General features: G+C 38.9%; 2 protein-coding genes across 5 annotated transcripts in view; one reads left to right on the top strand and one right to left on the bottom strand.

Annotated features, from left to right (window-relative positions):
• Nucleotides 1–24,274, top strand: part of LOC139456273 (5-hydroxytryptamine receptor 4-like) — a 120,564-nt gene extending 96,290 nt beyond the window's left edge. For all 4 annotated transcript variants that reach the window (XM_071237894.1, XM_071237896.1, XM_071237897.1 and 1 more), the window contains exon 2: nt 19,243–24,274. In XM_071237894.1, the coding sequence (XP_071093995.1) occupies nt 19,291–20,721 (1,431 nt within the window). In that variant the 5' untranslated portion in view covers nt 19,243–19,290 and the 3' untranslated portion in view covers nt 20,722–24,274. The remainder of the gene's footprint in view (nt 1–19,242) is intronic.
• LOC139455476 (protein MTO1 homolog, mitochondrial-like) overlaps nt 1–24,737 on the bottom strand; it is a 191,453-nt gene that overhangs the window by 117,332 nt on the left and 49,384 nt on the right. The window lies entirely within an intron of this gene.

The raw sequence follows: 24,737 nt of genomic DNA, 5'->3' as shown, positions 1-24,737 counted from the left end.
TGTAAGGTTGCCGATACTCAAACTTGAGGTCTTCCAAAGAGGACATCACATGTTACAATGTAAGGTTGCCAATACTCAAACGTGAAGTCTTCCAAAGATTACATCACATGTTACAATGTAAGGTTGCCGATACTCAAACTTGAGGTCTTCCAAAGAGGACATCACATGTTACAATGTAAGGTTGCTGATACTCAAACGTGAGGTCTTCCAAAGAGGACATCACATGTTACAATGTAAAACTGCCGATACTCAAACTTGAGGTCTTCTCAAGAGGACATCACATGTTACAATGTAAGATTGCCGATACTCAAACGTGAGGTCTTCCAAAGATTACATCACATGTTACAATGTAAGGTTGCCGATACTCAAACTTGAGGTCTTCCAAAGAGGACATGCACAACAGGCACCTTAATTTCATGTGCCACTCATACAAGAACACAGGGTTATATATGTGATACTGTATTACAGAATGGGGGGAATATGTGACAGATCCTGCTGTATGTCTGTTCAAGGATACTGCCATGAGTTTGGCCATATGTGAAGCTGTATGCTTACATCAATATTCAGCCAATCCTACTTAAATATACATTGGATGACGTGGGATGAAAACACAGACATATGTTGGATGTTATTTGCTTCAGAAATATTTTCAGAAATACAGAACTCACATTCACAGATGAGGTCACCCTAATCTGTTTGTAATGGGAACAAGTAGAATTTTGAATCAGATAATGATACTCTAAGAGTGAGGTGAAGTGAAATGGGGTTTAAGATTCCAAGATCCAAGATTGTTGCACTTATACAGCAAAGTGCATGTATATATGTGTGGCTGCTTGTACTAGTCTGGATTTATGCCGATTTTATAGTGCCAGCCCACTGAGATACCATGTCGCAGTTTAACATGAATACCCCACTCAGACACAGTATATTGACTCCGAGCTAACCAGTCCTTGTTTTAGCACCTTAACGCCGAGTGCCAGACAGGGTAACAAGTACCATCTTATAATGTCTTTTGGTATGACGCGGCCAGGGATCGAACCCCAGACCTTCTGCTCTTTGGGCGGACAGTCTACCACTAAACCACGTAGACGGTCGATACTCTAAGAAGGCTTTGAACGTATCACCTGTATGGATTTTATGAATGATATGGAGATCCACAAACAATTCTTTCAATCCAAAAGACATTGCAGTGGTATGGTTTTCAAATTGTTTCAAGCTGCAGGCAATTATACTACTCAACTTTTGATAGGGATCTTTGGATGCTGTGTTTGACATAATAAGCGCCCAGGGCACTCTCAAAATTGGAAATGCGGGGCTTTTATTAAAATCTTATTTTAGTGAAAACAAAAAACAGAGTTGAAAGATCGTAAAGTTCCTGGTTTATGCTAACAGCCTGAAATGATACAAAAGAAAAGTCTGTGTGTATTGTACACGACAGATATATTTTCCAGAATTTAACTGCCCATAATTAAAGGTGCATATAACACACGTGTGCGTATTATACACGAATAAATAAGTGTACACTGATCAATTGGAAGGGGTGCTAATTGGGATTGTTCACTAGCCAATATATTAGCAAATATTGCCGTGGGCGCTTATTAGAGCAGGGCGCTTATTACGTCAAATACGATTTTTCATTTCATTTACATATACATTGACATATTATGAGAATCAGTAAGATAAAAATACCCCTTTCAAACGTGGAGTAGTATAAATTACAGTGAACTGTATAATAATCTTTGAGTAGGGTGGCAGGCACATCAGTGACTAACAACATGAACAACGATGTCACACAATCAGGGTGACAACCAGCAATGGGTTGTATGGACCTGCTCAAGTACAGAATGAGGCGTTAAATAACAAACAAGCAAACAAACATAAGCTATACTCGCACAGATTTCTGCTGGACATTTCCTCAGAAAAACACAAATACACACACTAAATAAAACACATTTAGCTCCATGATCTACACTGTTGAAATTCTGGATTTCGAGTAGGTCATGATTAATTTTTGTTTCACAAAATTTATATTTTCGTATTCAAAAGCAGTGCTCACATAAATTATTGCACATTTTGAATATCTTCAATCAAATACTGAACAACCTATACTGAACTTGTCATAACTGACCAGAGAATTAAGCTTACATGACTATTTCTAACCTTCCGTCAGGTGAGCTAAAATCTCATTGTCCTTCAACTCCTTACAAATGTTTTTTGGAGAAATATTTATTGGTTATGTGATGTGTTTTTTCAGAAGTAGGCTCAAATTTCAATCAATCACTAGAGTCCCCATGTGTTCCCATGGCAATGGAAAAATCAAAATTTTAAAATTAACTTAAAAGCTATTGGCATCTCCTCACCACTAAGATCTTATCTGTGTTAAGTTCCCTGAAGTAAGATTGAATGCTTAACTCTGTCATGAGGACAAGCCCCGGCATCAGCTGAGCTCTGATTCCGAAGCAAATTGATTACAAATGGAAGAACAGATGAAAAAATACTATACCATAATATCAGAAAAAAAACATATTCCTTTTCCGAACAAAAATTTGAATTGAACATATATTTGCATACAGCACCCTCAAAGACATGCATCTCAATATTTAATACAGACATTGGTAATCAAATTAAACTAAATGATTTTTTCCCCTGAAATTCAAAATAAACATTGCATCTCTTCAATATGACCGGAGACCTAAATTGATAACAAAGCAATCAATAATTAAACTCTATTATCAAAGTTAAGACTCTGCTCTTTAATCCAAGCTACGAGAATGAACTGCTGCTTCAGCTTATCATGGAGAACAGAATACAATGGACAGGTTTTCTCAAGGGGGATTTGGGGGGGATAAGTCATGAGTTAAGAACTATACAAAGGAAGTGGGCCACAAGAAAGAGTAATTGTGCTCTATTGATAGGTACAGACTTGTCAGGGAGGGCCAGTATGAGGCTGAACTGTCGTGAGACCTTATACCACAATTGACGATACCTGCAACTGACGGCAAAAGATATTTATTACAGCTTGACAATACAGAGGTGATATATACGCAACGAAACTGACAACTTTGTACTGTTATGCCAGGTTGTGACTTGTCAGATGCATGTATGCTGTAATCACTGGGGCTATGTGCACTAGGGGATGTGTCTTTCTGAGTGACAATGTAAGGGAGAAACAGACGACTGTGCTACATTTCTACAGGGTTTACACATCAGATATAACGTGTGCCATTGCTGCTATATGCAGATCATTGGATAAGCATGACTTTGTGATGACACAGGTGTAATAATTGTGCTTGTGAAACTAAACGGGCAAATTTAATACTAAATGTAAATGTTTTGCGACATCAAGGCTGCTGTGGTTCCACCTGTTTGCTTTAGACATCAACGATTAAGCAATAAACAAGTAGTGCTGCCTACCGTGCAATTATTCCAGTGAGATTTAATGCTCATTTGTTTATAGGCCATATCTTTCAACATCTGGAGTTGTAATGTACGACTAATTGGCGGAAATGTGTTACAGTGTGTCAGCTATATACGCAAAATGTATGTCAGCGGAACATTTACTATTGACTGTTGAATACTGACATGTGCCTCAAGTGACATTTTGGTTACAATACATTGGATTCAGAAGGTGAGTGGATCTCAGCCTTCGGTGATTTCTGATGGCTTTTACAGTTAACACATCTTCGCATTTATGTAACTTTTGAGTCTGGTTTGTGAGTTTCCCTTTACAGTTAACGCATCTCTACATTTGTGAAACTTGTGAGTCTGGTTTGTGAGTTTCCCTTTACATTTAACGCATCTCTACATTTGTGAAACTTGTGAGTCTGGTTTGTGAGTTTCCCTTTACATTTAACGCATCTCTACATTTGTGAAACTTGTGAGTCTGGTTTGTAAGTTTCCCTTTACAGTTAACTCATCTCTACATTAATGTAACTTGTGAGTCTGGTTTGTAATTTTCCCTGTTACAGTTAAGGCATCTCTACATTTATGTAACTTGTGAGTCTGGTTTGTAAGTTTACCTGTTGCAGTTAACGCATCTCTGGTTTGTGAGTTTCCCTTTACAGTTAATGCATCTCTACATTTGTGAAACTTGTGAGTCTGGTTTGTAAGTTTCCCTGTTACCGATAATGCAAGTCTGGATCAGGAATGTGTCCTCAGTTGTAACTGATGAAGTTACCTACTTCTTGAGCTTTTTGTTACATGTAACTATGTTACTCCACATCTGCATTGTAACCCTATGGGTCTTGGGTGATAATGTTAAAGATCTGTAATTCTTTGAAATTGTAATCTAAACAAATAATAAAATTAAAGTTTTGCCAAGTAAATTTTGTGTTCTTGCGTAAGTTTTGGTGACTTGTTTGTTGTTTTGATTACCTATTAGAGGTGTACAGCAGCTTGAAATGATAATAGCGCAAGAGAATAACCAATTTCGATTATCCAGCAAAACAGATTGTACTGGCGTAAAGAGAAAATAGCAGTGAAAATTATATGAATGGATCCCTTAAAATCCCAGAAGAAAATTTGAGATGTGGCTTTTTTTTCAACCTAATGTACATTAAAACATCTACCTACTACAATGCACAATCTCATTCTTTTACATTTACTAATTATTTTTTGCTTCTAAATTCCTCATCCATTAGCCATTTTAAATTTCCCAGAAATGTAACTACTAAATATTAAATCCATTTTTCTTTTGTTTAATGAAACAAAAGATATGAAAAAATCAATTCAGAAAATGATTTCAAACCACACCAACAACTATTATGAGTACCATAGTCTTTAATGACACAAGTATTTTCTGCTGCAGAAAAAGGCAGCATGTGTTATGAACAGATGGAAATGTCTTGCACAGTGCAATTGACAACAGGCGTACAATACGAATGTTATGTACTAGCGTGCTATTGACGACTGCTGGTATGATATGGATTAGACATGTAGAGGAGGACAAATATCCTGTCTGTGGTATACAGACTATGGCAAGTCCTGATTGTGCATAGCCGTAGAGGCCGGGGATCACTGCCACTTGGAAATACAGGCGTGCAAGTGAGTGTTGTTCTTGGTTAAATGAGACAGGACCTTTATATCGATCTTGTATGTAATTGATGACTGCCTATATGGTATGAGTTGTGATCCAGCTTGATCAGTCTGATGATTATAGGGTTGTGAGTTCAGATTCTGTACACATACTGGTTATCAAGAGGGGGTGCAAAGGGTGCATATTGCGTTTTTCATGAATCTGGTACAGTTTGTACACCCCTTCTATTGTGTCCACCCACCATGTGGTTTATTTCACTTTGGGACTCTGATAAAGTTTGTGCCCCCCTTCTATTGTGTCCACCTGCCATGTGGTTTAATTCACTTTGGGACTCTGATAAAGTTTGTGCTCCCCTTCTATTGTGTCCACGCACCATGTGGTTTAAATCACTTTGGGACTCTGATAAAGTTTGTGCACCCCTTCTATTGTGTCCACCTACCATGTGGTTTAGTTCACTTTGGGACTCTGATATAGTTTGTGCCCCCCTTCTATTGTGTCCACCTGCCATGTGGTTTAGTTCACTTTGGGACTCTGATAAAGTTTGTGCTCCCCTTCTATTGTGTCCACCTGCCATGTGGTTTAATTCACTTTGGGACTCTGATAAAGTTTGTGCTCCCCTTCTATTGTGTCCACGCACCATGTGGTTTAAATCACTTTGGGACTCTGATAAAGTTTGTGCCCACCTTCTATTGTGTCCACCCACCATGTGGTTTAATTCACTTTGGGACTCTGATATAGTTTGTGTCCCCCTTCTATTGTGTCCACCTGCCATGTGGTTTATTTCACTTTGGGACTGTGATATAGTTTGTGTCCCCTTCTATTGTGTCCACCTACCATGTGGTTTATTTCACTTTGGGACTGTGATATAGTTTGTGTCCCCCTTCTATTGTGTCCACCTGCCATGTGGTTTATTTCACTTTGGGACTCTGATATAGTTTGTGTCCCCCTTCTATTGTGTCCACCCACCATGTGGTTTATTTCACTTTGGGACTGTGATATAGTTTGTGTCCCCTTCTATTGTGTCCACCTACCATGTGGTTTATTTCACTTTGGGACTGTGATATAGTTTGTGTCCCCCTTCTATTGTGTCCACCCACCATGTGGTTTATTTCACTTTGGGACTCTGATATAGTTTGTGCACCCTTTCTATTGTGTCCACCTGCCACGTGGTTTATTTCACTTTGGGACTGTGATAAAGTTTGTGCCCCCCTTCTATTGTGTCCACCCACCATGTTGTTTAATTCACTTTGGGACTCAGGTATAGTTTGTGCCCCCCTTCTATTGTGTTCACCTACCATGTGGTTTATTTCACTTTGGGACTGTGATATAGTTTGTGTCCCCCTTCTATTGTGTCCACCTGCCATGTGGTTTAATTCACTTTGGGACTCTGATAAAGTTTGTGCACCCCTTCTATTGTGTCCACCTGCCATGTGGTTTATTTCACTTTGGGACTGTGATATAGTTTGTGCCCCCCTTCTATTGTGTCCACCCACCATGTGGTTTAATTCACTTCGGGACTGTGATATAGTTTGTGTCCCCTTCTATTGTGTCCACCTACCATGTGGTTTAATTCACTTCGGGACTGTGATATAGTTTGTGTCCCCTTCTATTGTGTCCACCTACCATGTGGTTTAATTCACTTTGGGACTCAGGTATAGTTTATGCACCCCCTATATTGTGTCAACCTATCTAATTCACTTAGGAACTTGAGTATATTTTGTACACCCAACTATTTCATGTCAATCTCAGTCACCCTCCTTTTTAAAATCATGGCTCTGCTTCTTATGTCCATTACCGATGTCCAAGAGATAGGATGCAAGTGACATTTGGGGTCTACTGCCCAGAAGGAGGCCAGATCCAAAGTACATCAGATACATATTCTTGTTGTTAGCTTGGCACATATATATATCATTGGCCACTCAGGCGTATATAAAGATAGTCTAAGGTGAGGTAATATAGGGCTTTTACCAAGCTGTTGCTCACTCTGTAATGGAAAAAAGACAGGTATTGTGTCATGAGGCTTATTTCAGCTCCATCCTACTCTTCTGCTTCAGTGTACCATAGTTCTGCAGGTAATGGCCCATGGGGCCTGATTTATTAATGAAAAGTTTGTGAGTTGTGAGTTGGCTTGTTAGGGGTGGTGAGATTGTGAGAGAGAGAGAGAGAGAGAGAGAGAGAGAGAGAGAGAGAGGGAGAGAGAAAGAGAGAGAGAGAGACAGAGAGGAGGGGGGAGAGGGAAGGAGGGAGGGAGGGAGGGGAGAGAGAGAGGGAGGGAGGGAGGAGAGAGAATAAGAGAGAGAGAGAGGGAGAGGGGGAGGGAGAGAGGGAGGGAGGGAGAGAGAGAGAGAGAGGGAGGGAGGGAGGAGAGAGAATGAGAGAGGGAGAGAGGGTGAGGGAGGGAGGGAGAAGAGAGAAAGGGAGAGGGAGGGAGAAGAGATAGAGAATGAGAGAGAGAGAATGAGAGAGAGGGAGGGAGGGAGAGAGGGAGAGAGAGGGAGGGAGGGAGAGAGAATGAGAGAGAGAGAGAGAGGGAGAGAGGGAGAGAATGAGAGAGAGAGAGAATGAGAGAGAGAGAGGGAGGGAGGGAGAGAGGAAGAGAGAGAGAGAGGGAGGGAGGGAGGGAGAGAGGAAGAGAGAGAGAGGGAGTTCTTTAATAAGTGTCCCGGCACTTTTAACAGAGTTAATTAGAGGCCTAGGCTGCTAAGATAACACGTGTCTGGTTTGTTATTGTGCATCTACCATGTTGGTGTTGTGTCAAACATTGACTCTTTCACTGCTGAATCAATTTGAAGAGTACGTGTCCTGAAGTGAAGTTCAACTTTTCATTGAGATTAACTTCTGATTGAAGTTTTATTCAATTTTTGTTTTATAATACTTGAAACACAAAAAGCTTCTGTATGCAACTGTATTATTGTATTTAATGTACAGTTTTGTAGATGCTATTCACACCTGAAAGACTGCTTTCTGTACAACTGCTTATATCAATAGTAAAACATGTGACATTTCTGGAATTTACAAGTTTGAATTTTATATTCAAATTCACCTATTTACACAATATTGAGCAGTTGTAGGTTCATTGTACAATCATTTTTAAAATTATCATATATCTATAAATATGGGTCTATTCATCTTTTTAAATCATGAACAAAAAGTCCACAAATTGTTTACGAAGAAATTTCACAATCTAAATTTCTTTAATTACTCAAACAAAAATATATTCTAAACCACAAAAACTCAAACTTTCATAAGTATCAGAATTTTCAAACTTCGAACTTCGAAAAGGTCCGTCATATGTATATTATTTCATGTCACTGTGGACAGCATGACATTCTGTCAGTCAGAATACGTTATTTGCGCCAAATTCAATCAAGCAGTAATTGACACACCCCAGCTGAAACAAGGAACGCAGTTTCCCCCACCACGTGTCACAACATGCAGTCAAAGGATTACCGTATTCTACGTAATAAACGCCCCGCTCTAATAAGCGCCAACGGCGATATTTGCTGATATATTGGCTAGTGAACAAGCCCAATTTGCATCCCTTCCGATTGATCAATGTACACAAGACTTATTTGTTCAGTATAATACGCACACGTGTATTATATGCACCCTTATTTATGGGCAATTAAATTCTGGAAAAATATATCTGTCGTACATAAACATTTCAGGCTGTCAGCATAAACAACGAAATTTATCTTTCAAATATGTTTTTTTCACCAAAATAATATTCTATTAAGAGCCCCCTATTTCTAATTGTGAGTGCGCCCTGCCCGCTTATTACGTTGAATACGTTAACTTATGTTTCTAACTGCCAAATACATTATGCTTGATTAACCGCCCTGTATGTTGTGGACTCTCTTGGTTTGTATTCTGTTACGAGCTCATAAAAATCAGATCTCAGTTCTAGCTACCACTACACAAAGATCTGAGGACATCCCATTACGGATCATGTCAGAACAAAATTTCGCAAACTTTGACCGACCAATGAAATGACGAACACGAAGTTGTCGTTAGCCACTCAGAAAGCATCTTTCTCCAGATACATGGCACATGTTTCAAACTGGCAATTTTGCTTTGAAAAATATTTTGACAAATTCTTGATTCAAAATTTGAAAATTGAAGAAAAGAATATCCTTCATGTTCATAAGATCATCTAGACTGCATGGCAACACTCCACACAGGGGCGGTCGGGTAGCCTAGTGGTTTAAGCATTCGTTTGTCACATCAAAGACCCGAGCTCGATTCCCAATGTGGGTACAATGTGTGAAGCCAATTTCTGGTGTCCCCCGCCGTGATATTGCTGGAATATTGCTAAAAGCGGTGTAAAACCAAACTCACTCACTCACTCACTTCACTGACGTGAGAGATAGGCGATGAATTTAACAGAATTTAGTTGTAAAGCCTGTGACTGTTTCAAGAAGCTCTATAATGTGTTCGATTCCTGACGTGGTATGATGTGTGAAGCAAATTTCTGGTGTCCCCCGCCATGATATTGCTGGAATATTACTAAAAATGGCATACTCACTCACGCACTTCCCACAGGCAATGTCTCTTCCGTTCCAATGTATATCCCACTGACGTGAGAGATAGACATGAAATTAACATATTTAGTCGTAAAGCCTGTGACTGTTTCAAGAAGCTCTATAATGTGTTGTCTTGTTATGATTTGTCAACACACATTATTGTTCATTCCTGACAAGCATGGACTAAGGTAATATATCAAAACCTGCTAGCATCCCTAAATTGGTGGTAATCTGCTGGTTGACAAAGTTCGAACACTTAAAATTAATTCAACCAGGACAGACAATCTGTAATTTCTTGTTGTTTACCGGTATTTGATTTCCTCTTAATGAGAACAATCTTCCTCACTTGACATGATAAATGATTTTGATGATGAAGATGATGTTGACAAATGAAAATGATGTTGATGAAGATGATGATGTTGACAGTAATGATGATGATGATAATGATGATGATGATTATGATGATGATACAGACAAATGATGCTAATGTTGATGCAGATGACGCTGATGATGGTCATGTTGATGATGCTGCTGATGATGTTGACAAATGATGATGTGATAATGAAATGATTAATTCACTCAGGACAAATAATCTGTCATTAGGTAGTTGATGATGATGATGATGACGACGAAAATGATGATAATGATGATGATGATGATGATGATGATGATGATGATGGCGATGGCGAAAACGATGATGATGGCTACATCAGCTACAACTAATCAAGACATAAACAATCCTCCTCACTTGACATGATAAACATGGCTTGCAACAGGAGAGAGTGATTATGCTCTATGAGTTATATACAATATTTATTGTTTCTTATCTCTCACTGCAGACATGGAAATCATTTACATGACTCATTTACAAGCCTGAACAAGAACATTTATCTCACAAATAAGAGTGATAAACTAGGGGAAAATGGTGATGATACAAAATTAACTTGTTGATACTTGTCGAGTTATGAGCAGTTTGAGACGAGACTATTTACAAAGTGTTTTTCTGCCAGCTCGTCCAAATGTCTTTGGCGATGTTTATTCAGGACGCATAAAACTGTAGCAAAAGGCTTACAGCCAACAAGTGCAATGGTTTGGATATGAGTTTGTTCAAATTTGCTTGTCAATGAGCGATAATATTGACAAACAGCAAATGACAAACGACATAGATACATTACGAAGATCCGGGGTAGAATAGATCTTCAGCAACCTATGCTTGCCGTAAAAGGTGACTATGCCTGCGTAAAAGGCGTCTAACGGGATCGGGTGGTCAGACTCGCTTACTTGGTTGATGCATGTCATCGATCCCAATTGCGTGAATCGATGCTCATGATGTCTATCACTGGATTGTCTGGTCCAGACACGATTATTTACAGACCACCGCCAGGAATATTGCTGAGTGCGGCGTTAAATAACAAACAAAGAAATAAACAAACATACATTTACAGAGAAGCTAATTAGAACTGAAACAACTTATCTGTCGGAGTGGTAGTTCAAAACTTTCTCTTCAGAAGAAACTGTTGTTCATCATATGAGTAAATTTACACATGTATAGAATGTCATATGATGTTTTTGGACTTGAGTTAAAAGCAGACATGATACTGTTAGATCTTAAACACAGCATGGGACATTCTTCTTTGAATTTTCTTTGCATGGATACTGAGAAAAACATGTTGCTATTCAGATCAGTAAATAAACACCCCAGTGAGTGCCGATTGGCTTATCACCTGAGACACATCACTTCGCGCAGATGATGTAAGTGGTGCAGTTCGTGCAGGTGTCGGGCACTTGGTGAAATGCATCACTCTCTACAGTTCAACAGTGAAGTGAATCCATCACCTTACATACTACTCAAAAGAAGTTAAAGAACACCCATTTTTTTAAATATAATTTTAGATAATCTGTCATGGCTGGTGGGTATTGCAACACACAGACTTCAATTGTGGGTGTTCTTTAACTTGTTTTGAGTGGTATATATTACAGTTTGGTTTTTATTCTTGATAAAGCATTTATTACATGGGATCTTTCAGGAAATTCACCTAAATTCAACAATTTTTACTTTTTTTATTGTGTCCCCATAGTCTTTGTATTACCTTAGGCACACCAGAAACCTAGCTATGATCGTGGGTTCAAATCCTGGTTCGTCCCGATATTGTTTCTAGGTTTGTCAGCACCATACCTGTGCTCGTGGGTTTCACCAAAGTGGTAAACGTCCAAGACCTCCATCACTTCGGGGTTTCCTCCGACATTAAGCAGACCCGCTCAGTGATATAACTGGAATACTGTTCAAAGAGGCGTTAAATCCAACTCACTCACTCCTCTTGGTGTATTGATCAAGAAAACCCACAAAGCAAAAACATTATTCACTGCACTAAATTTGCAGTTTATGGAGTAGCGACATAAATAATAACTGTTTAGCTGTTTTTTCCAATAAAATTCAGTTTTGCTGGATAATGAAATTTCAAATTAGAGTTACAATTTATTACCAGTGATATTAGTAGTGGTACAGAAAGCAGTCTTTCAGGTGTAAATACCATCTGCCACAAAACTGTATATTAATCTGGACTATCAGAAGATGAAGGAGTCATAATGTACTGGAACATGAGAAAAAGTATTTATGTAACAGGTATGATATCCATATCTCTATTCCATTTGTTTCAAATTGCAATATTTTTTATTCCAGTGTTAAATAGAGGATATTTCATGTGTCGAGTGCAATATCATGTTTCTCTTATTGAGTGACGGGGACGTAGCCACGAGTGAAAATATCTCCTTTTACCAGTTTATCTCCAGTATATAACAAAACATTTTCGAGAGAATAACAGTTGGCAATAAGATGGTATTAACTAAAAATATGACAATCTGTCATTATTTGGCCTTGTCAGTGCACGTGGGGCTAACGTAAAAAGGACGTCAACAGTTTGTGTACGAGCTAGAGACTTACAACAAAGGGAGACAATTAAAGGGGAGATAACTCTTGTATGACAATAGTTCCATCAAAGTGTTATGTTCACTGCAGTGTAATGTAAAGAGTAATGTTCACTGCAATGAAAAGATCACTTTTCTCAACTTCAGAAAACTCAGTCTTTTACACTGAAGTATATGATAAATCAGTATCTTGAGAGTGATTACTTTAGAGAAATAGTTACAGTTTCATAGATTAGATACCCCTGGCCTTGATTGTAGTGCTACTACTATAGTAGTGAGTGAGTGAGTTGGGTTTAACGCCGCTTTTAACAGTATTCCAGTTATATCACAGCGTGTCAGCTTCATGTGGGAGGAAAGCCTGAAGTGATGCAGGTCTCAGACGTTTACCACTTCTGTGAAACCCACGAGCACGGGTATGGTGCTGAAAAACCCAGAAACATAATCGGGGTGAACCGGGATTCGAACCCACAATCATAGGTTTCTGGCGTGTCCAAGGAACGCAAGTCTGCACAGCGAATTGTGGCGCCTTAGACGACTGGGCAACCCGTGCTCCCACTACTATAGTTAAAAACCTATACTTTGATACTGACTTACAGGAGTTGAAGATCTGGAATCACTGTGGAACGGAGCACAGAACTTGAGACCAGCCTTCTCAATAGCCTATGGTCCATTCCATAAAGGGGGCGGTCGGGTAGCCTAGTGGTTAAAGCGTTCGCTCATCACGCCAAAGACCCGGGTTCGATTCCCCACATGGGTAAAATGTGTGAAGCCCATTTCTGGTGTCCCCTGCTGTGATTTTGCTGGAATATTGCTAAAAGCGGCGTAAAACCATACTCACTCACTCACTCACTCAATCACTCACTCATTCCATAAAGTGATCTTAACGCTAGAACTATTGTAAGTCCATGTCAAAGAATGGCAGTTATGATCATCTTAGTGCACCACTTTGAGCGGTGGGATGCACCTTACATGGGTTTCACAAACTGTACCCATTCCCATAGGGAATCAAACCAGGGCCTTCAGCGTGACAAGCGAACACATTTACCACAAGGCTACGCCACGTCCCCTCAGCAACACTGCATTTGTGTCTATTTCCTGAATGATAGGTATACATCTATTTGCCAAATGTATAAGAATATATACTACAATGTCAGAGAAAATATAATTACTGAGAAATATCCTCAAGGTATGTTTTGTTCTGGCATAATACTTTTCTTAATAAAGCTAAAAAAATAACATCCTTTCATAACTTCCGCATATGCAAACTTCAAACCCGATGTACAAAATAACATATTTTTGCAATTTTCAGAAAAGAATCCAACTACTATAATGAAACCCACAATAAATCTATATCTGGACTTCCAAGAAAAAGACCCTAAAAAATAAGAACACTGAAATAAATTTATAGCTGTAGACAACTTCTTTTAATCTATTTTGGAATGAAAATATAGCCGAAGAAATCATGTTAACATCACTCTTCCAGACATGCTCAGAAATGGCATATCCACCAAGCAGATATTCTGAAGAACCAGTAATTTCTATGCTGATCAGCTGAGTAACCTCTCGCAAAGAACAGCTATCCATTTCTCTCTCCTCTCTTGCTGCCTTTGATCATGGCAACCATCACTGATCAGCAAGACAACATTGCCATATGTAGAATGAATAACATGTAAATTTCCAGATATGTCTTCAATCTGTGTCATCTATATGAAATTGACGAGCTCATGGGGAAATATTAACTAAAATCAATCATACCAGGTTTCCATTGTGTGTCAGAGTATTCATTCCCGATGCAGTTCAGTCTTTGGGATACTTTATTTGAGTTGAGACAGGAGAAGATAATTCGAGGGTCAGTTCTAATGAAACAGGGGGTATGATTGGCCCTGTGGTTTTTACCATGGGTTCCGTTCCCGGTTCTAGGTTTGTCAGCACCATTCCCATCCTCATGTGCAGAGTTGTGTCCCTTGGGCACGCCAGAAACCTATGATTGCGGGTTCGAATACCGGGTCGCCCCGATTATGTTTCTAGGTTTGTCAGCACCATACCATGCTCATGGGTTTCACCGAAGTGGTAAACGTCTGAGACCTGCATTACTTCAGGCCACATTAAGCTGACACACTGTGATATAACTGGAATACTGTTTAAAGCGGTGTGAAACCCAACTCACTCATACAAACAGAATATGGACAGAGTAATTTGATGAATTTTTTTTAAAAATACATTCAGTCATGATTGATTTATAATGATTTTACATCAATCCATATTCATTTATTCATTCGAATTCCAAAATGGATCTCTTAAAGGTGGAAAAAAAACCTTTTAAATATTCAGCTGAAATTGATTTCTTTCTTAATTTATCATAAGTATTGCCAATTATTTAACATTATATTCATATGTGATTTTCATGATATTGAGTTTAAAGTAATATTGTGAAACAATGAGTGAATAAGATCATGATGTAATGGGTCATCATGATCAGCAGTATTCAAAGTGTCGGCAGCTAAAATGGGAAATATGCCTGGTGGCGTGGGATGCAAATAATTCACTATCCCATTTTTCAAAAGAATTTAAATAAATTTATTTCACAATGTTGATCCACGTCTGAAATGCTTTCAAAATAACACTTTCAGGGTTAAACGAAGATGGTAAAATAAAGGCCTGTCCTGCTTGACATTTGTTAATCAATACCCAGCAAACACTGACACAGCTTCGTCTTCGCAAGGCCTGCTAAACAGAGTGTTGTTGTTTTAACCTTTTAAGTACAGAGAATCAAATTTACATATCTGTTCTCTCAATTTTGAGAGTTTGAAAACTGGAAATCATGAGAATTTAATGCATTATTTTGCTGTTGCCAGAAAATGGTTATGCCACTTATCCAAATGAGGCAAGGCTGATTACCATGTTAGGATATAAAAATCCAGAGTTCAACTGGTGTAAATTCCTTGACAATATTTTTTGTCTTGTTTTTGTTAAAATCCAGGAAAGTTCATCATTAAAATGAGAAAGTTTATGTATGATGTGAAGATAATCAAAATTATATTGACAGGTTATAAGAACAATATGATTCTTCAAACGTTTTTCATTGTTTGTTTGTTTGTTGTTTAACACCGAACACAGCAATATTCCAGCTATATGACAGCAGTCTATAAATAATCAAGTCTGAACCACACAATCCAGTGATTGACAACACGAGCATCGATCAATGCAAGTGGGATCGATGACATGCATCAACCAAGTCAGCGAGCCTGACCACCCGATCCCGTTGGTCGCCTCTTACGACAAGCATAGTCGCCTTTTTACTGCAAACGCTTTTTCAAAAAATGATATGGATGTTCATTATATTAACAAAAGCTCTTATTAGTTGCCGGTCAAATAATTGCATTGGCATTTTTTTTAAAAATAACAAATCACAGGATTAAGCTTTAATTTAATCCATTATATTTTCAAGATCCTCAAAATTTCAAGAGCAATGAATAAATTACCTTTCACCAAATATTTATTAAGAATTTAACTCAACATTTTTTGTGTTTATGGGGGTATAAACGTAAAAATCAGTGAGCACACTCTTTATAAATATGACTTACACGCTTTTCAAAGTGGCATTAAACCAAACTCACACAATCACTTATTAACTAATAACTACGACAAAGCGTGGGGGTGAGGTCACAAACTAATGTTATGTGTATTGGGGGGAGGAAATGAAATGAAGATATATTTTACATAAAATGGGACAGGGGCAGCAAATTATGAAATAGTTTTAAGACAAATTTCACTCACTCAATCACTCAAACAAAACAGACCCTCCCTCTCTCCCTCCCTACCTCCCGCACCCACCCTCACTCACTCACTCACTCACTCACTCACTCACTCACTCACTCACTATAATCACAGACTTGTACAGTTGGTCATATAGGTCCATGCTGTTATAAATGACCAGTCCCTAAATAAATAATGACAAGCAGACATCCTGAAATCGTTTAATTGAACCATACAGGGTTAAGCTCACTGCACTACAGCACGTAGGTGACCAGCCACATCACAGTCCATGGACCATCATCTCTCTGTCATATTTGACGTGGCAAAGAGGAACTTGCCATTTTGTTTGCTTCTTTCAATCTAAAGTAAACTTTCGTGAAAAACATTGCCTGATTGTGAAGACCACTCGTGTTAAGGAGACTATTTCTCCAACAGGAAAACTGGCATTGATAAAGAGCTGTGAGCATTTCTTTCAGAATTTGGCTGTAATCCCCCCTCCATTCTGAAATACAGCAGTCCTGATAGGGTTAGAAATAGATTTCTTACAAATAAAAATCATTTTGTAAATGGAAAAAGATGTGGCGGATGAGGTTGCCATCTTTGATTGTATCGACAATGTCAGCCGTGATTAACGTAACTTGCTCGGGATCAATAAACCTGAATTATCAACAGGAAGGTCAAATAAGGTCACAAACATATGGAAGGTCCAACTGGTGATATTTAAGGTCGTATTTATAGTTTTGAAATATATCCATGTATCATAACATAATTGGCAAAGATACACTTTAGTCATTTCTACAGGTGAGATATGAAAGAACTATCAAACTGAATTGAAGAGATTTCTTATGAATGTGGAAAGTGTTTCGTCGCTTTTATTTATTGACTGGTGATGACAGTGTTATATCTTCCTGAATGTGTTGACTGTGGTGATGATGGGGCTATATCTTCCTGACTGTGTTGACTGTGGGGTTGATGGGGCTATATCTTCCTGACTGTGTTGACTGTGGTGATGATGGGGCTATATCTTCCTGACTGTGTTGACTGTGGGGTTGATAGTGCTATATCTTCCTGAATGTGTTGACTGTGGTGATGATAGTGCTATATCTTCCTGACTGTGTTGACTGTGGGGTTGATAGTGCTATATCTTCCTGAATGTGTTGACTGTGGTGATGATAGTGCTATATCTTCCTGACTGTGTTGACTGTGGGGTTGATAGTGCTATATCTTCCTGTATGTGTTGACTGTGGTGATGATAGTGCTATATCTTCCTGACTGTGTTGACTGTGAGGTTGATAGTGCTATATCTTCCTGACTGTGTTGACTGTGGTGATGATGGGGCTATATCTTCCTGACTGTGTTGACTGTGGGGTTGATAGTGCTATATCTTCCTGACTGTGTTGTTGATAGTGCTATATCTTAATGACTGTGTTGACTGCGCTGTTGATAGTGCTATATCTTCCTGACTGTTGACTGTGGGGTTGATAGTGCTATATCTTAATGACTGTGTTGACTGCGCTGTAGATAGTGCTATATCTTCCTGACTGTTGACTGTGGGGTTGATAGTGCTATATCTTCCTGACTGTGTTGACTGTGGGGTTGATAGTGCGCTATATCTTCCTGACTGTGTTGACTGTGGTGGGGGCTATATCTTCCTGACTGTGTTGACTGTGGGGTTGATAGTGCTATATCTTCCTGACTGTGTTGACTGCGCTGTTGATAGTGCTATATCTTCCTGATGTGGTTGACTGTGTTGAAAGCATGTTCTATATATATAAGAAGTTGTAACACAGGAATAACGTTGACATGGATGTTGCTAATTTTCACAATCAAAGAATTGACATAACAAAAGCTGAGTATGCCCAGTTGTGTGACCAGCCTGTCACATAGATGATTGTTATGATAGTGATGGTAATTGTGGTGTTGTTGCTGTTGTTGGTAGATATAATGCTAGAACACTGTTATACAACTAGTACAGAATGATTCAGCTGATACAAAAACATCACATCATCCATTGTATGACACCACAACATTTTAGAGTGACCCTGAATTCCGAACCAGAAACAAAACGATTTTGTCTGTATTTGTCCACATAGATTTATTAAACACATCTTGTCCAAAAAAATATGAGGTGAGGTGAAATTGGATTTAAAGTCGCGTCCAAGATTATTGCACTTACATAGCGACGTGCATGCATGTATGTGTGTGTGTGTGTGTGGCTGCTTGTACTAGGCCGGACTGATGCCCACTGAGATACCATGCCGCAGTTTAACATGAATACCCCACTCAGTCACAGTATACTGACTCTGAGCCAACCAGTCCTTGCTTTAACCCCTTAATGCCGAGCGCCAGACAGGGTAACAACAAGTACCATCTTTTAACATCTTTATGTATGAAGCGGCCGGGGATCGAACCCGGACCTTCCGCTCTCTGGGCGGACGCTCTATCACTAGACCACGGAAGCTGTCAAAACAATATGAAAAAAAAAAGAATTCACTGTAATGTGATGTCTGTCTCCCAGCTGGTCGAGTACACATATAAAATTAGTGCTACAAAAATTATTCAATAGGATAAACAGGATATCTTTACTTGGCTTGCCTTTGCATGTGTTTGGGATGGTGCCACCAGTGGGGCAGGATATGTTCATCTTTACAGGAATTTCTAGTATCAAAGAGAGATTCATAAACACATCCACATGATATAGTCGGATTAAAAAATCAACTCCACTTTTAGCTAAGATTTCATAGGAATATGGAAAGGGTTGCATCTCTTATATTTATCATTTTTCTGATTTGCTGGTGTTATTAAACATTTAATTTACAAATTTTGAATTGAAACTTTTGGCTACCCTACTTGTGCCAAATGAAAATTTTAAACATACAATAAACCCCACAAATCTGAATATTGTAAAACAAAATTATTGCTTATTGTTCCCCAAACCTAAAAACACATCATTTATACCCCCTAAATGCTTATCTTATGCTGAAAAATTATTTTCTGTTTCAGGTGTTTGAGTCAAGATGATCCTCCAGGTGTTGCCAGTCGTGATCTTCCATGATGATGATCGTCAACGTATCCGTTCACTCGCTGCCAGACACTATTGTTGCTCGTAACAGCGGGGAGTATGTGGTCCCCACCCTCCCAGCAGCCAGTCTCAAGTTGTCCACAGAAGCCATCATGCCCGGTGGTCCTAACAAACACCAGGAAGCCTACTATCTCTACTTCGTAGGCATCCTCGGGATGCTGCTGAACCTCACCGTCATCATCTGTATAGTGGTGAGGAGGACACTACGCAAGATGACAAGCGCGTTCCTGATTCATTGCTGCTTCCTGAACTTCGTGAAGGCCATGTTTTGCATTCCATTTGGAAGTAACTTACTTTCAGTCGATGAGCCAACATCGTGTGCACTGCAAGGGTCTGCTTACATTGTTATCAACACAGCATCAGCGTTCAATCTTGTCGCGATGATTTGTACCGAGGCGTACACCTTTGGTGAAACAAACATTGGAGGGACGTCCCAGGGTACGCTTTGTTGTGTGTTGTTCGGAATCCTTACTGTGTATATCACTAGCACTATTCTACACCTCGGGCCTACACTGATTGGCGGAAACATAGAATTCAACAGTAGAATCGGCATTTGTACTTTCAAGATTGGAAAGGCTTCGGGATATATTGCCTATGTGATGATGATTCTGATCATTTCATTAGCTCTCATTTGTGCCACCCATTTTCTGTGCAAATTCTATAAAGAAATTCAGTCGAATCAACCGAACCGAGTCTCAATGCTGGTCAGGACTTCAATTACAATCATGGATCAGCCGAAACAGACAGCTAGCAGTATTCGGGAACTAATAGAAGAGTCTTCTCACAGAGCTAAGATATTTGTCATGACAGCTATAATGTTTGTAGTGTGTTGGTACCCTTTCTTCTGCCTCATTCTTGTAGATTTTACGTACAAAGTTTCACCAAAAGTTTACCAGACATTTAGCTTCATCGCATGGTCTCAAGGGACGCTGGAACCAATCCTGTATATTCTTTTTGACCGCAAACTGAACCTTCTCTCTCGATTTGTTTATTGTGATCATTACCAGAATTATAACCGAGAGCACATCGCCTGTCTCATGGCACAACACCGACAGCCTTCACGCCCCAATTCCTCCAACGTGGAACATATGATGGATCACTTCGACGGAGATCCGAATCTGTCCATGGACCATCAACTAGCCATAGATCACAGCGTGCCCATTGATCGAAATTCATCAATGGATCGTTCCTCTACCATGGAAAGAAGGATCCAGTGCCGACATTGTCGATTTGAACAGGAAAGATATGATCACGATAAGTTTGGACAAAACCGATATGAAGACCGGTATGACCAAGAGCAAGATGAACTGGACCGTCAGAGCAGAAGTCAATCTTCATCAATGACGAGGAATGAGAAAGGTCTGCCAGACTCCGGCCACTCAATGGAGGTTCAATGTTAGACGGCTGTGAACCCTCACAGCTCTGATTACTCAGTTCAACCAGTCCTCCCAAATGGGGTACCATGCTTAACCATCCAGTGGGCCTTTTGTGCAGTCCAGGTGCCGAGGATAACCCACAAGTGGGCCTTTTGTGCAGTCCAGGTACCGAGGTTAACCCACAAGTGGGCCTTTTGTGCAGTCCAGGTACCGAGGTTAACCCACAAGTGGACCTTTTGTTCAGTTGGGGTATTATGGTTAACCCATAAGTGGACTTTGTATTCAATTGGGGTACCATGGTTTACCCATGAGTGGGATATGATCATTAATCTACAAGAGGGCTTTGTGTTCAATAGGGGTATCATGGTTAACCCACACGTGGCTACGTTTTCAAGCAAAGCATGCAAGAAAGATACCACTTCACCAAAGGTATCTCTGAGGATTGATGAGAAAATAATGGTCAAGTAACAGTGAGTGTTAGACTTTGGGAAACTATAGATAGTTTAGTGGAACCAAGATTGTAAGAATTAGCTTTGGTATCTTCTACTGTGGAATACTAAACATCTATAATTGCTGATGTGATGCTACTATGATGGAATACAAATGGTGTATTCTACCATGGAATATTAAACATCACTGCTGGTTTCTTGGAACTAAGATGGAATAACAATGGTGTATTCTACCATGGAATACTAAACATCTATCATTGCTGGTTTGGTGGTACTAAGATGGAATATCAATTATGTCTTCTACAATGGAATACAAAGTCATCTATCATTGCTGGTACTAAGATGGAATAACAATGATGTCTTCTACCATGGAAAACAAAAACATCTGTCATTGCTGGATTGGTGGTACTAAGATGGAATAACAATGATGACTTCTACCATGGTATACAAAAACATCTATCATTGCTGGTACTAAGATGGAATAACAATGATGTCTTCTACCATGGAATACAAAGACATCTATCATTGCTGGTTTGGTGGTACTAAGATTGAATAACAATGATGCATTCTACCATGGAATACAAAGACATCTATCATTGCTGGTACTAAGATGGAATAACAATGGTGTATTCTACCATGGAATACTAAACATCTATCATTGCTGGTTTGGTGGTACTAAGATGGAATATCAATGATGTCTTCTACCATGGAATACTAAACATCTATCATTGCTGGTTTGGTGGTACTAAGATGGAATATCAATGGTGTCTTCTACCATGGAATTCAAAAACATCTATCATTGCTGGTTTGGTGGTACTAAGATGGATTAACAATGATGTCTTCTACCATGGAATACAAAGATATCTATCATTGCTGGTACTAAGATGGAATAACAATGGTGTATTCTACCATGGAATTCAAAAACATCTATCATTGCTGGTTTGGTGGTACTAAGATGGAATAACAATGATGTCTTCTACCATGGAATTCAAAAACATCTATCATTGCTGGTTTGGTGGTACTAAGATGGAATAACAATGATGTCTTCTACCATGGAATACAAAAACATCTATCATTGCTGGTTTGGTGGTACTAAGATGGAATATCAATGGTGTCTTCTACCATGGAATACAAACACATCTATCATTGCTGGTACTAAGATTGAATAACAATGGTGTATTCTACCATGGAATACTAAACATCTATCATTGCTGGTTGCTGGAATATGAAACATCTATTAATGCTGATTGGATGGAACAACAATGGCATATTTAACCATGGAATAAGCATGACTGGATGAAGGACGTTTCTTGTGGATTACTGATTCATGATACATATTTGCTGTCACAAAGCCAACTTTGTTACAGTTCACTGATCTTGTATAGAAGGATGTTTGAATATCCACTGCAGTGCAGCATACCTGACCTGAAGACAGCAAATTTTAAAGGCCATTCTTGAAGAACATCCAGACGAGTGGTTCAGATATGAGGTTCAGACAGTGTCAGGTTGGTTTACAGAGTGCCAGTCATTGTAAATCATGTGCAGATCAGAGTTATTTCTGTAATTATTCCTGGCAGTTAGGGCTCGGATGAGTCCAAATTTACTACAAATGCGAACATTAGTGACTTGTAGTGTAACCATAGAATTCTAGATAATTTTTGTCATTAAACAATATATCACGTGACTAACCACAGGTCCGGGTAGTCCAGTGGGTACCCTGGTCAGGTGGGTACTGAGTAGGACCCGAGTTACCCATCCCAGCCCTACTGGTAGTTACAATAATAATTTTCAATTACAGTCCAAAGGATAATGGATAACAAGAGAACAGGATGAGCTCCAGGATATGCAATAGAATCCTTAAAGTAAGCTCATGTCAGTGGGTACAGACAGATGCTAGTCTGTAGGATCAGCCATCATAAACACAACATTGTTAAAGAAATACTGCAACACATAATTTGGAATATTTGAATGCTGAATATGATACATATTGTATATCATTCCATAGGAAATGTGTTCACTTTTCAAAAAATGGCCAAATGAAATTAAGTGGCTAAACATTCTAAAATATGAATGCAGCAAATTGTGGGTTCTTCTTTTGGACAATTTTGGATAATTTTGGATAATTGTGATAATTTTAGCCAAAAGTGAATGTGTAGGGTGCATCTTCATTTGGTTTGTAGGAGACGTGGACATATTCTATCTTTAACATGCCTTTCATCCATTAAAAACTGAATGTATTTAATAGATACGGATTCAAATTTGAGCTTTATAAATTATTCTCTTAAACATTCCCTCACCAAATAGTAAAATTGTTTGAGAAATCAATTTCCTAAAAAAGTGAAAACTTTCAGCCAAGAATATATCATGCGGACTACAGTATACACAGACTGCACAGCTTCTATAAAAGTACCCATTGACCTCTATCAGTATTGATATGATTCCCATGTGACCAATCTGATGACCTTCACCCTTTGGAAAACTGATGTTCACCTTCAACTGAACTGATGACCTTCACCTTCAGCTAAGCCAGTGACCTTCACCTACAGCTAAACCAATGACCTTCACCTTCAGCTAAGCCGACTACATTCACCTAAACTGAAGACCTTCACCTTCAGCTAAAGTGCTGAACTTTGCCGCCAGCAATGCTTATTTGGGCAAACACAACCAGGTACCATTGTAACTATGTAAGTGAACTATGCAAGTAACTCGATGTCCCCAGTGTATATATCACCTGTCACTGTCATCTTTCTGAGAAACTGGATCAACTCAGTCGCACATCAGCAGTCAGGACTATGACTTCCTATGGACAAATAAAATATGTCCAGGACAGCTGGAATGTGCACACACTCACACTTTGGTTTTTCACCATATTTGTACACCAATCGTCTTGGAGAATCTTGTTGAAAATGTGATGATGTTTGTGTTGATGAAACTGTTGATGAAGCTATTGATGAAGCTGTTGATGAAGCTGTTGATACAGCAATGATGAGGTACATATTTACCAGAACTTCTCTCTGATGTGATGCCTACTTTTGTGTAATAAGATGTATGTGTGACTGCTTTTTACCAATTTTGAGTGAAAAAAACGATTTTGTGTCCTTACTCGATTTGCATATTCACACCATCTAATATAAGGAGTGCAGTAAAGAAGTAAAATCAATCAAAGGTTTTGCTTATCAAGATAAAACAGAACTGATCTCAAAATGTGATTGACATGGGTTAGATACATCATCTTTACACATAGAAATTGATTGAACAGAGTTACTTCTGGATATCTGAGTAATCCCCCTTTGGTTGTTTCCTTGTTTGATAATGATGTTAGCAGGGGAATTGGATTGAACAAATCATTGTTAGATGACCTCAGGTGACATTTCCTGTGCTGGCTGGAAATTGAACGAAACATTTATGTCCACAGCAGGTTGCCATGCAAATATTTTTGTCCAGTGTTTAGATCATTCAAATGTTCATGGAGTAATGACTAGTTTCCGGGATTTAAGCTCAGATGGTAAGGGCATAAAAACAGTATCTTCTGTAAACATATTTAAAGATAGCTTATGTTTTACTCTGAGACAACACCAAAGAATTAATTTC

Source organism: Haliotis cracherodii, unplaced genomic scaffold, assembly GCF_022045235.1.
Source record: "Haliotis cracherodii isolate W230 unplaced genomic scaffold, xgHalCrac1.p SCAF_11, whole genome shotgun sequence".
Lineage (NCBI taxonomy): Eukaryota > Metazoa > Mollusca > Gastropoda > Lepetellida > Haliotidae > Haliotis > Haliotis cracherodii.
Note: the sequence above shows the minus strand (reverse complement) of the source record. Positions and strands in the feature narration are given on the sequence as shown.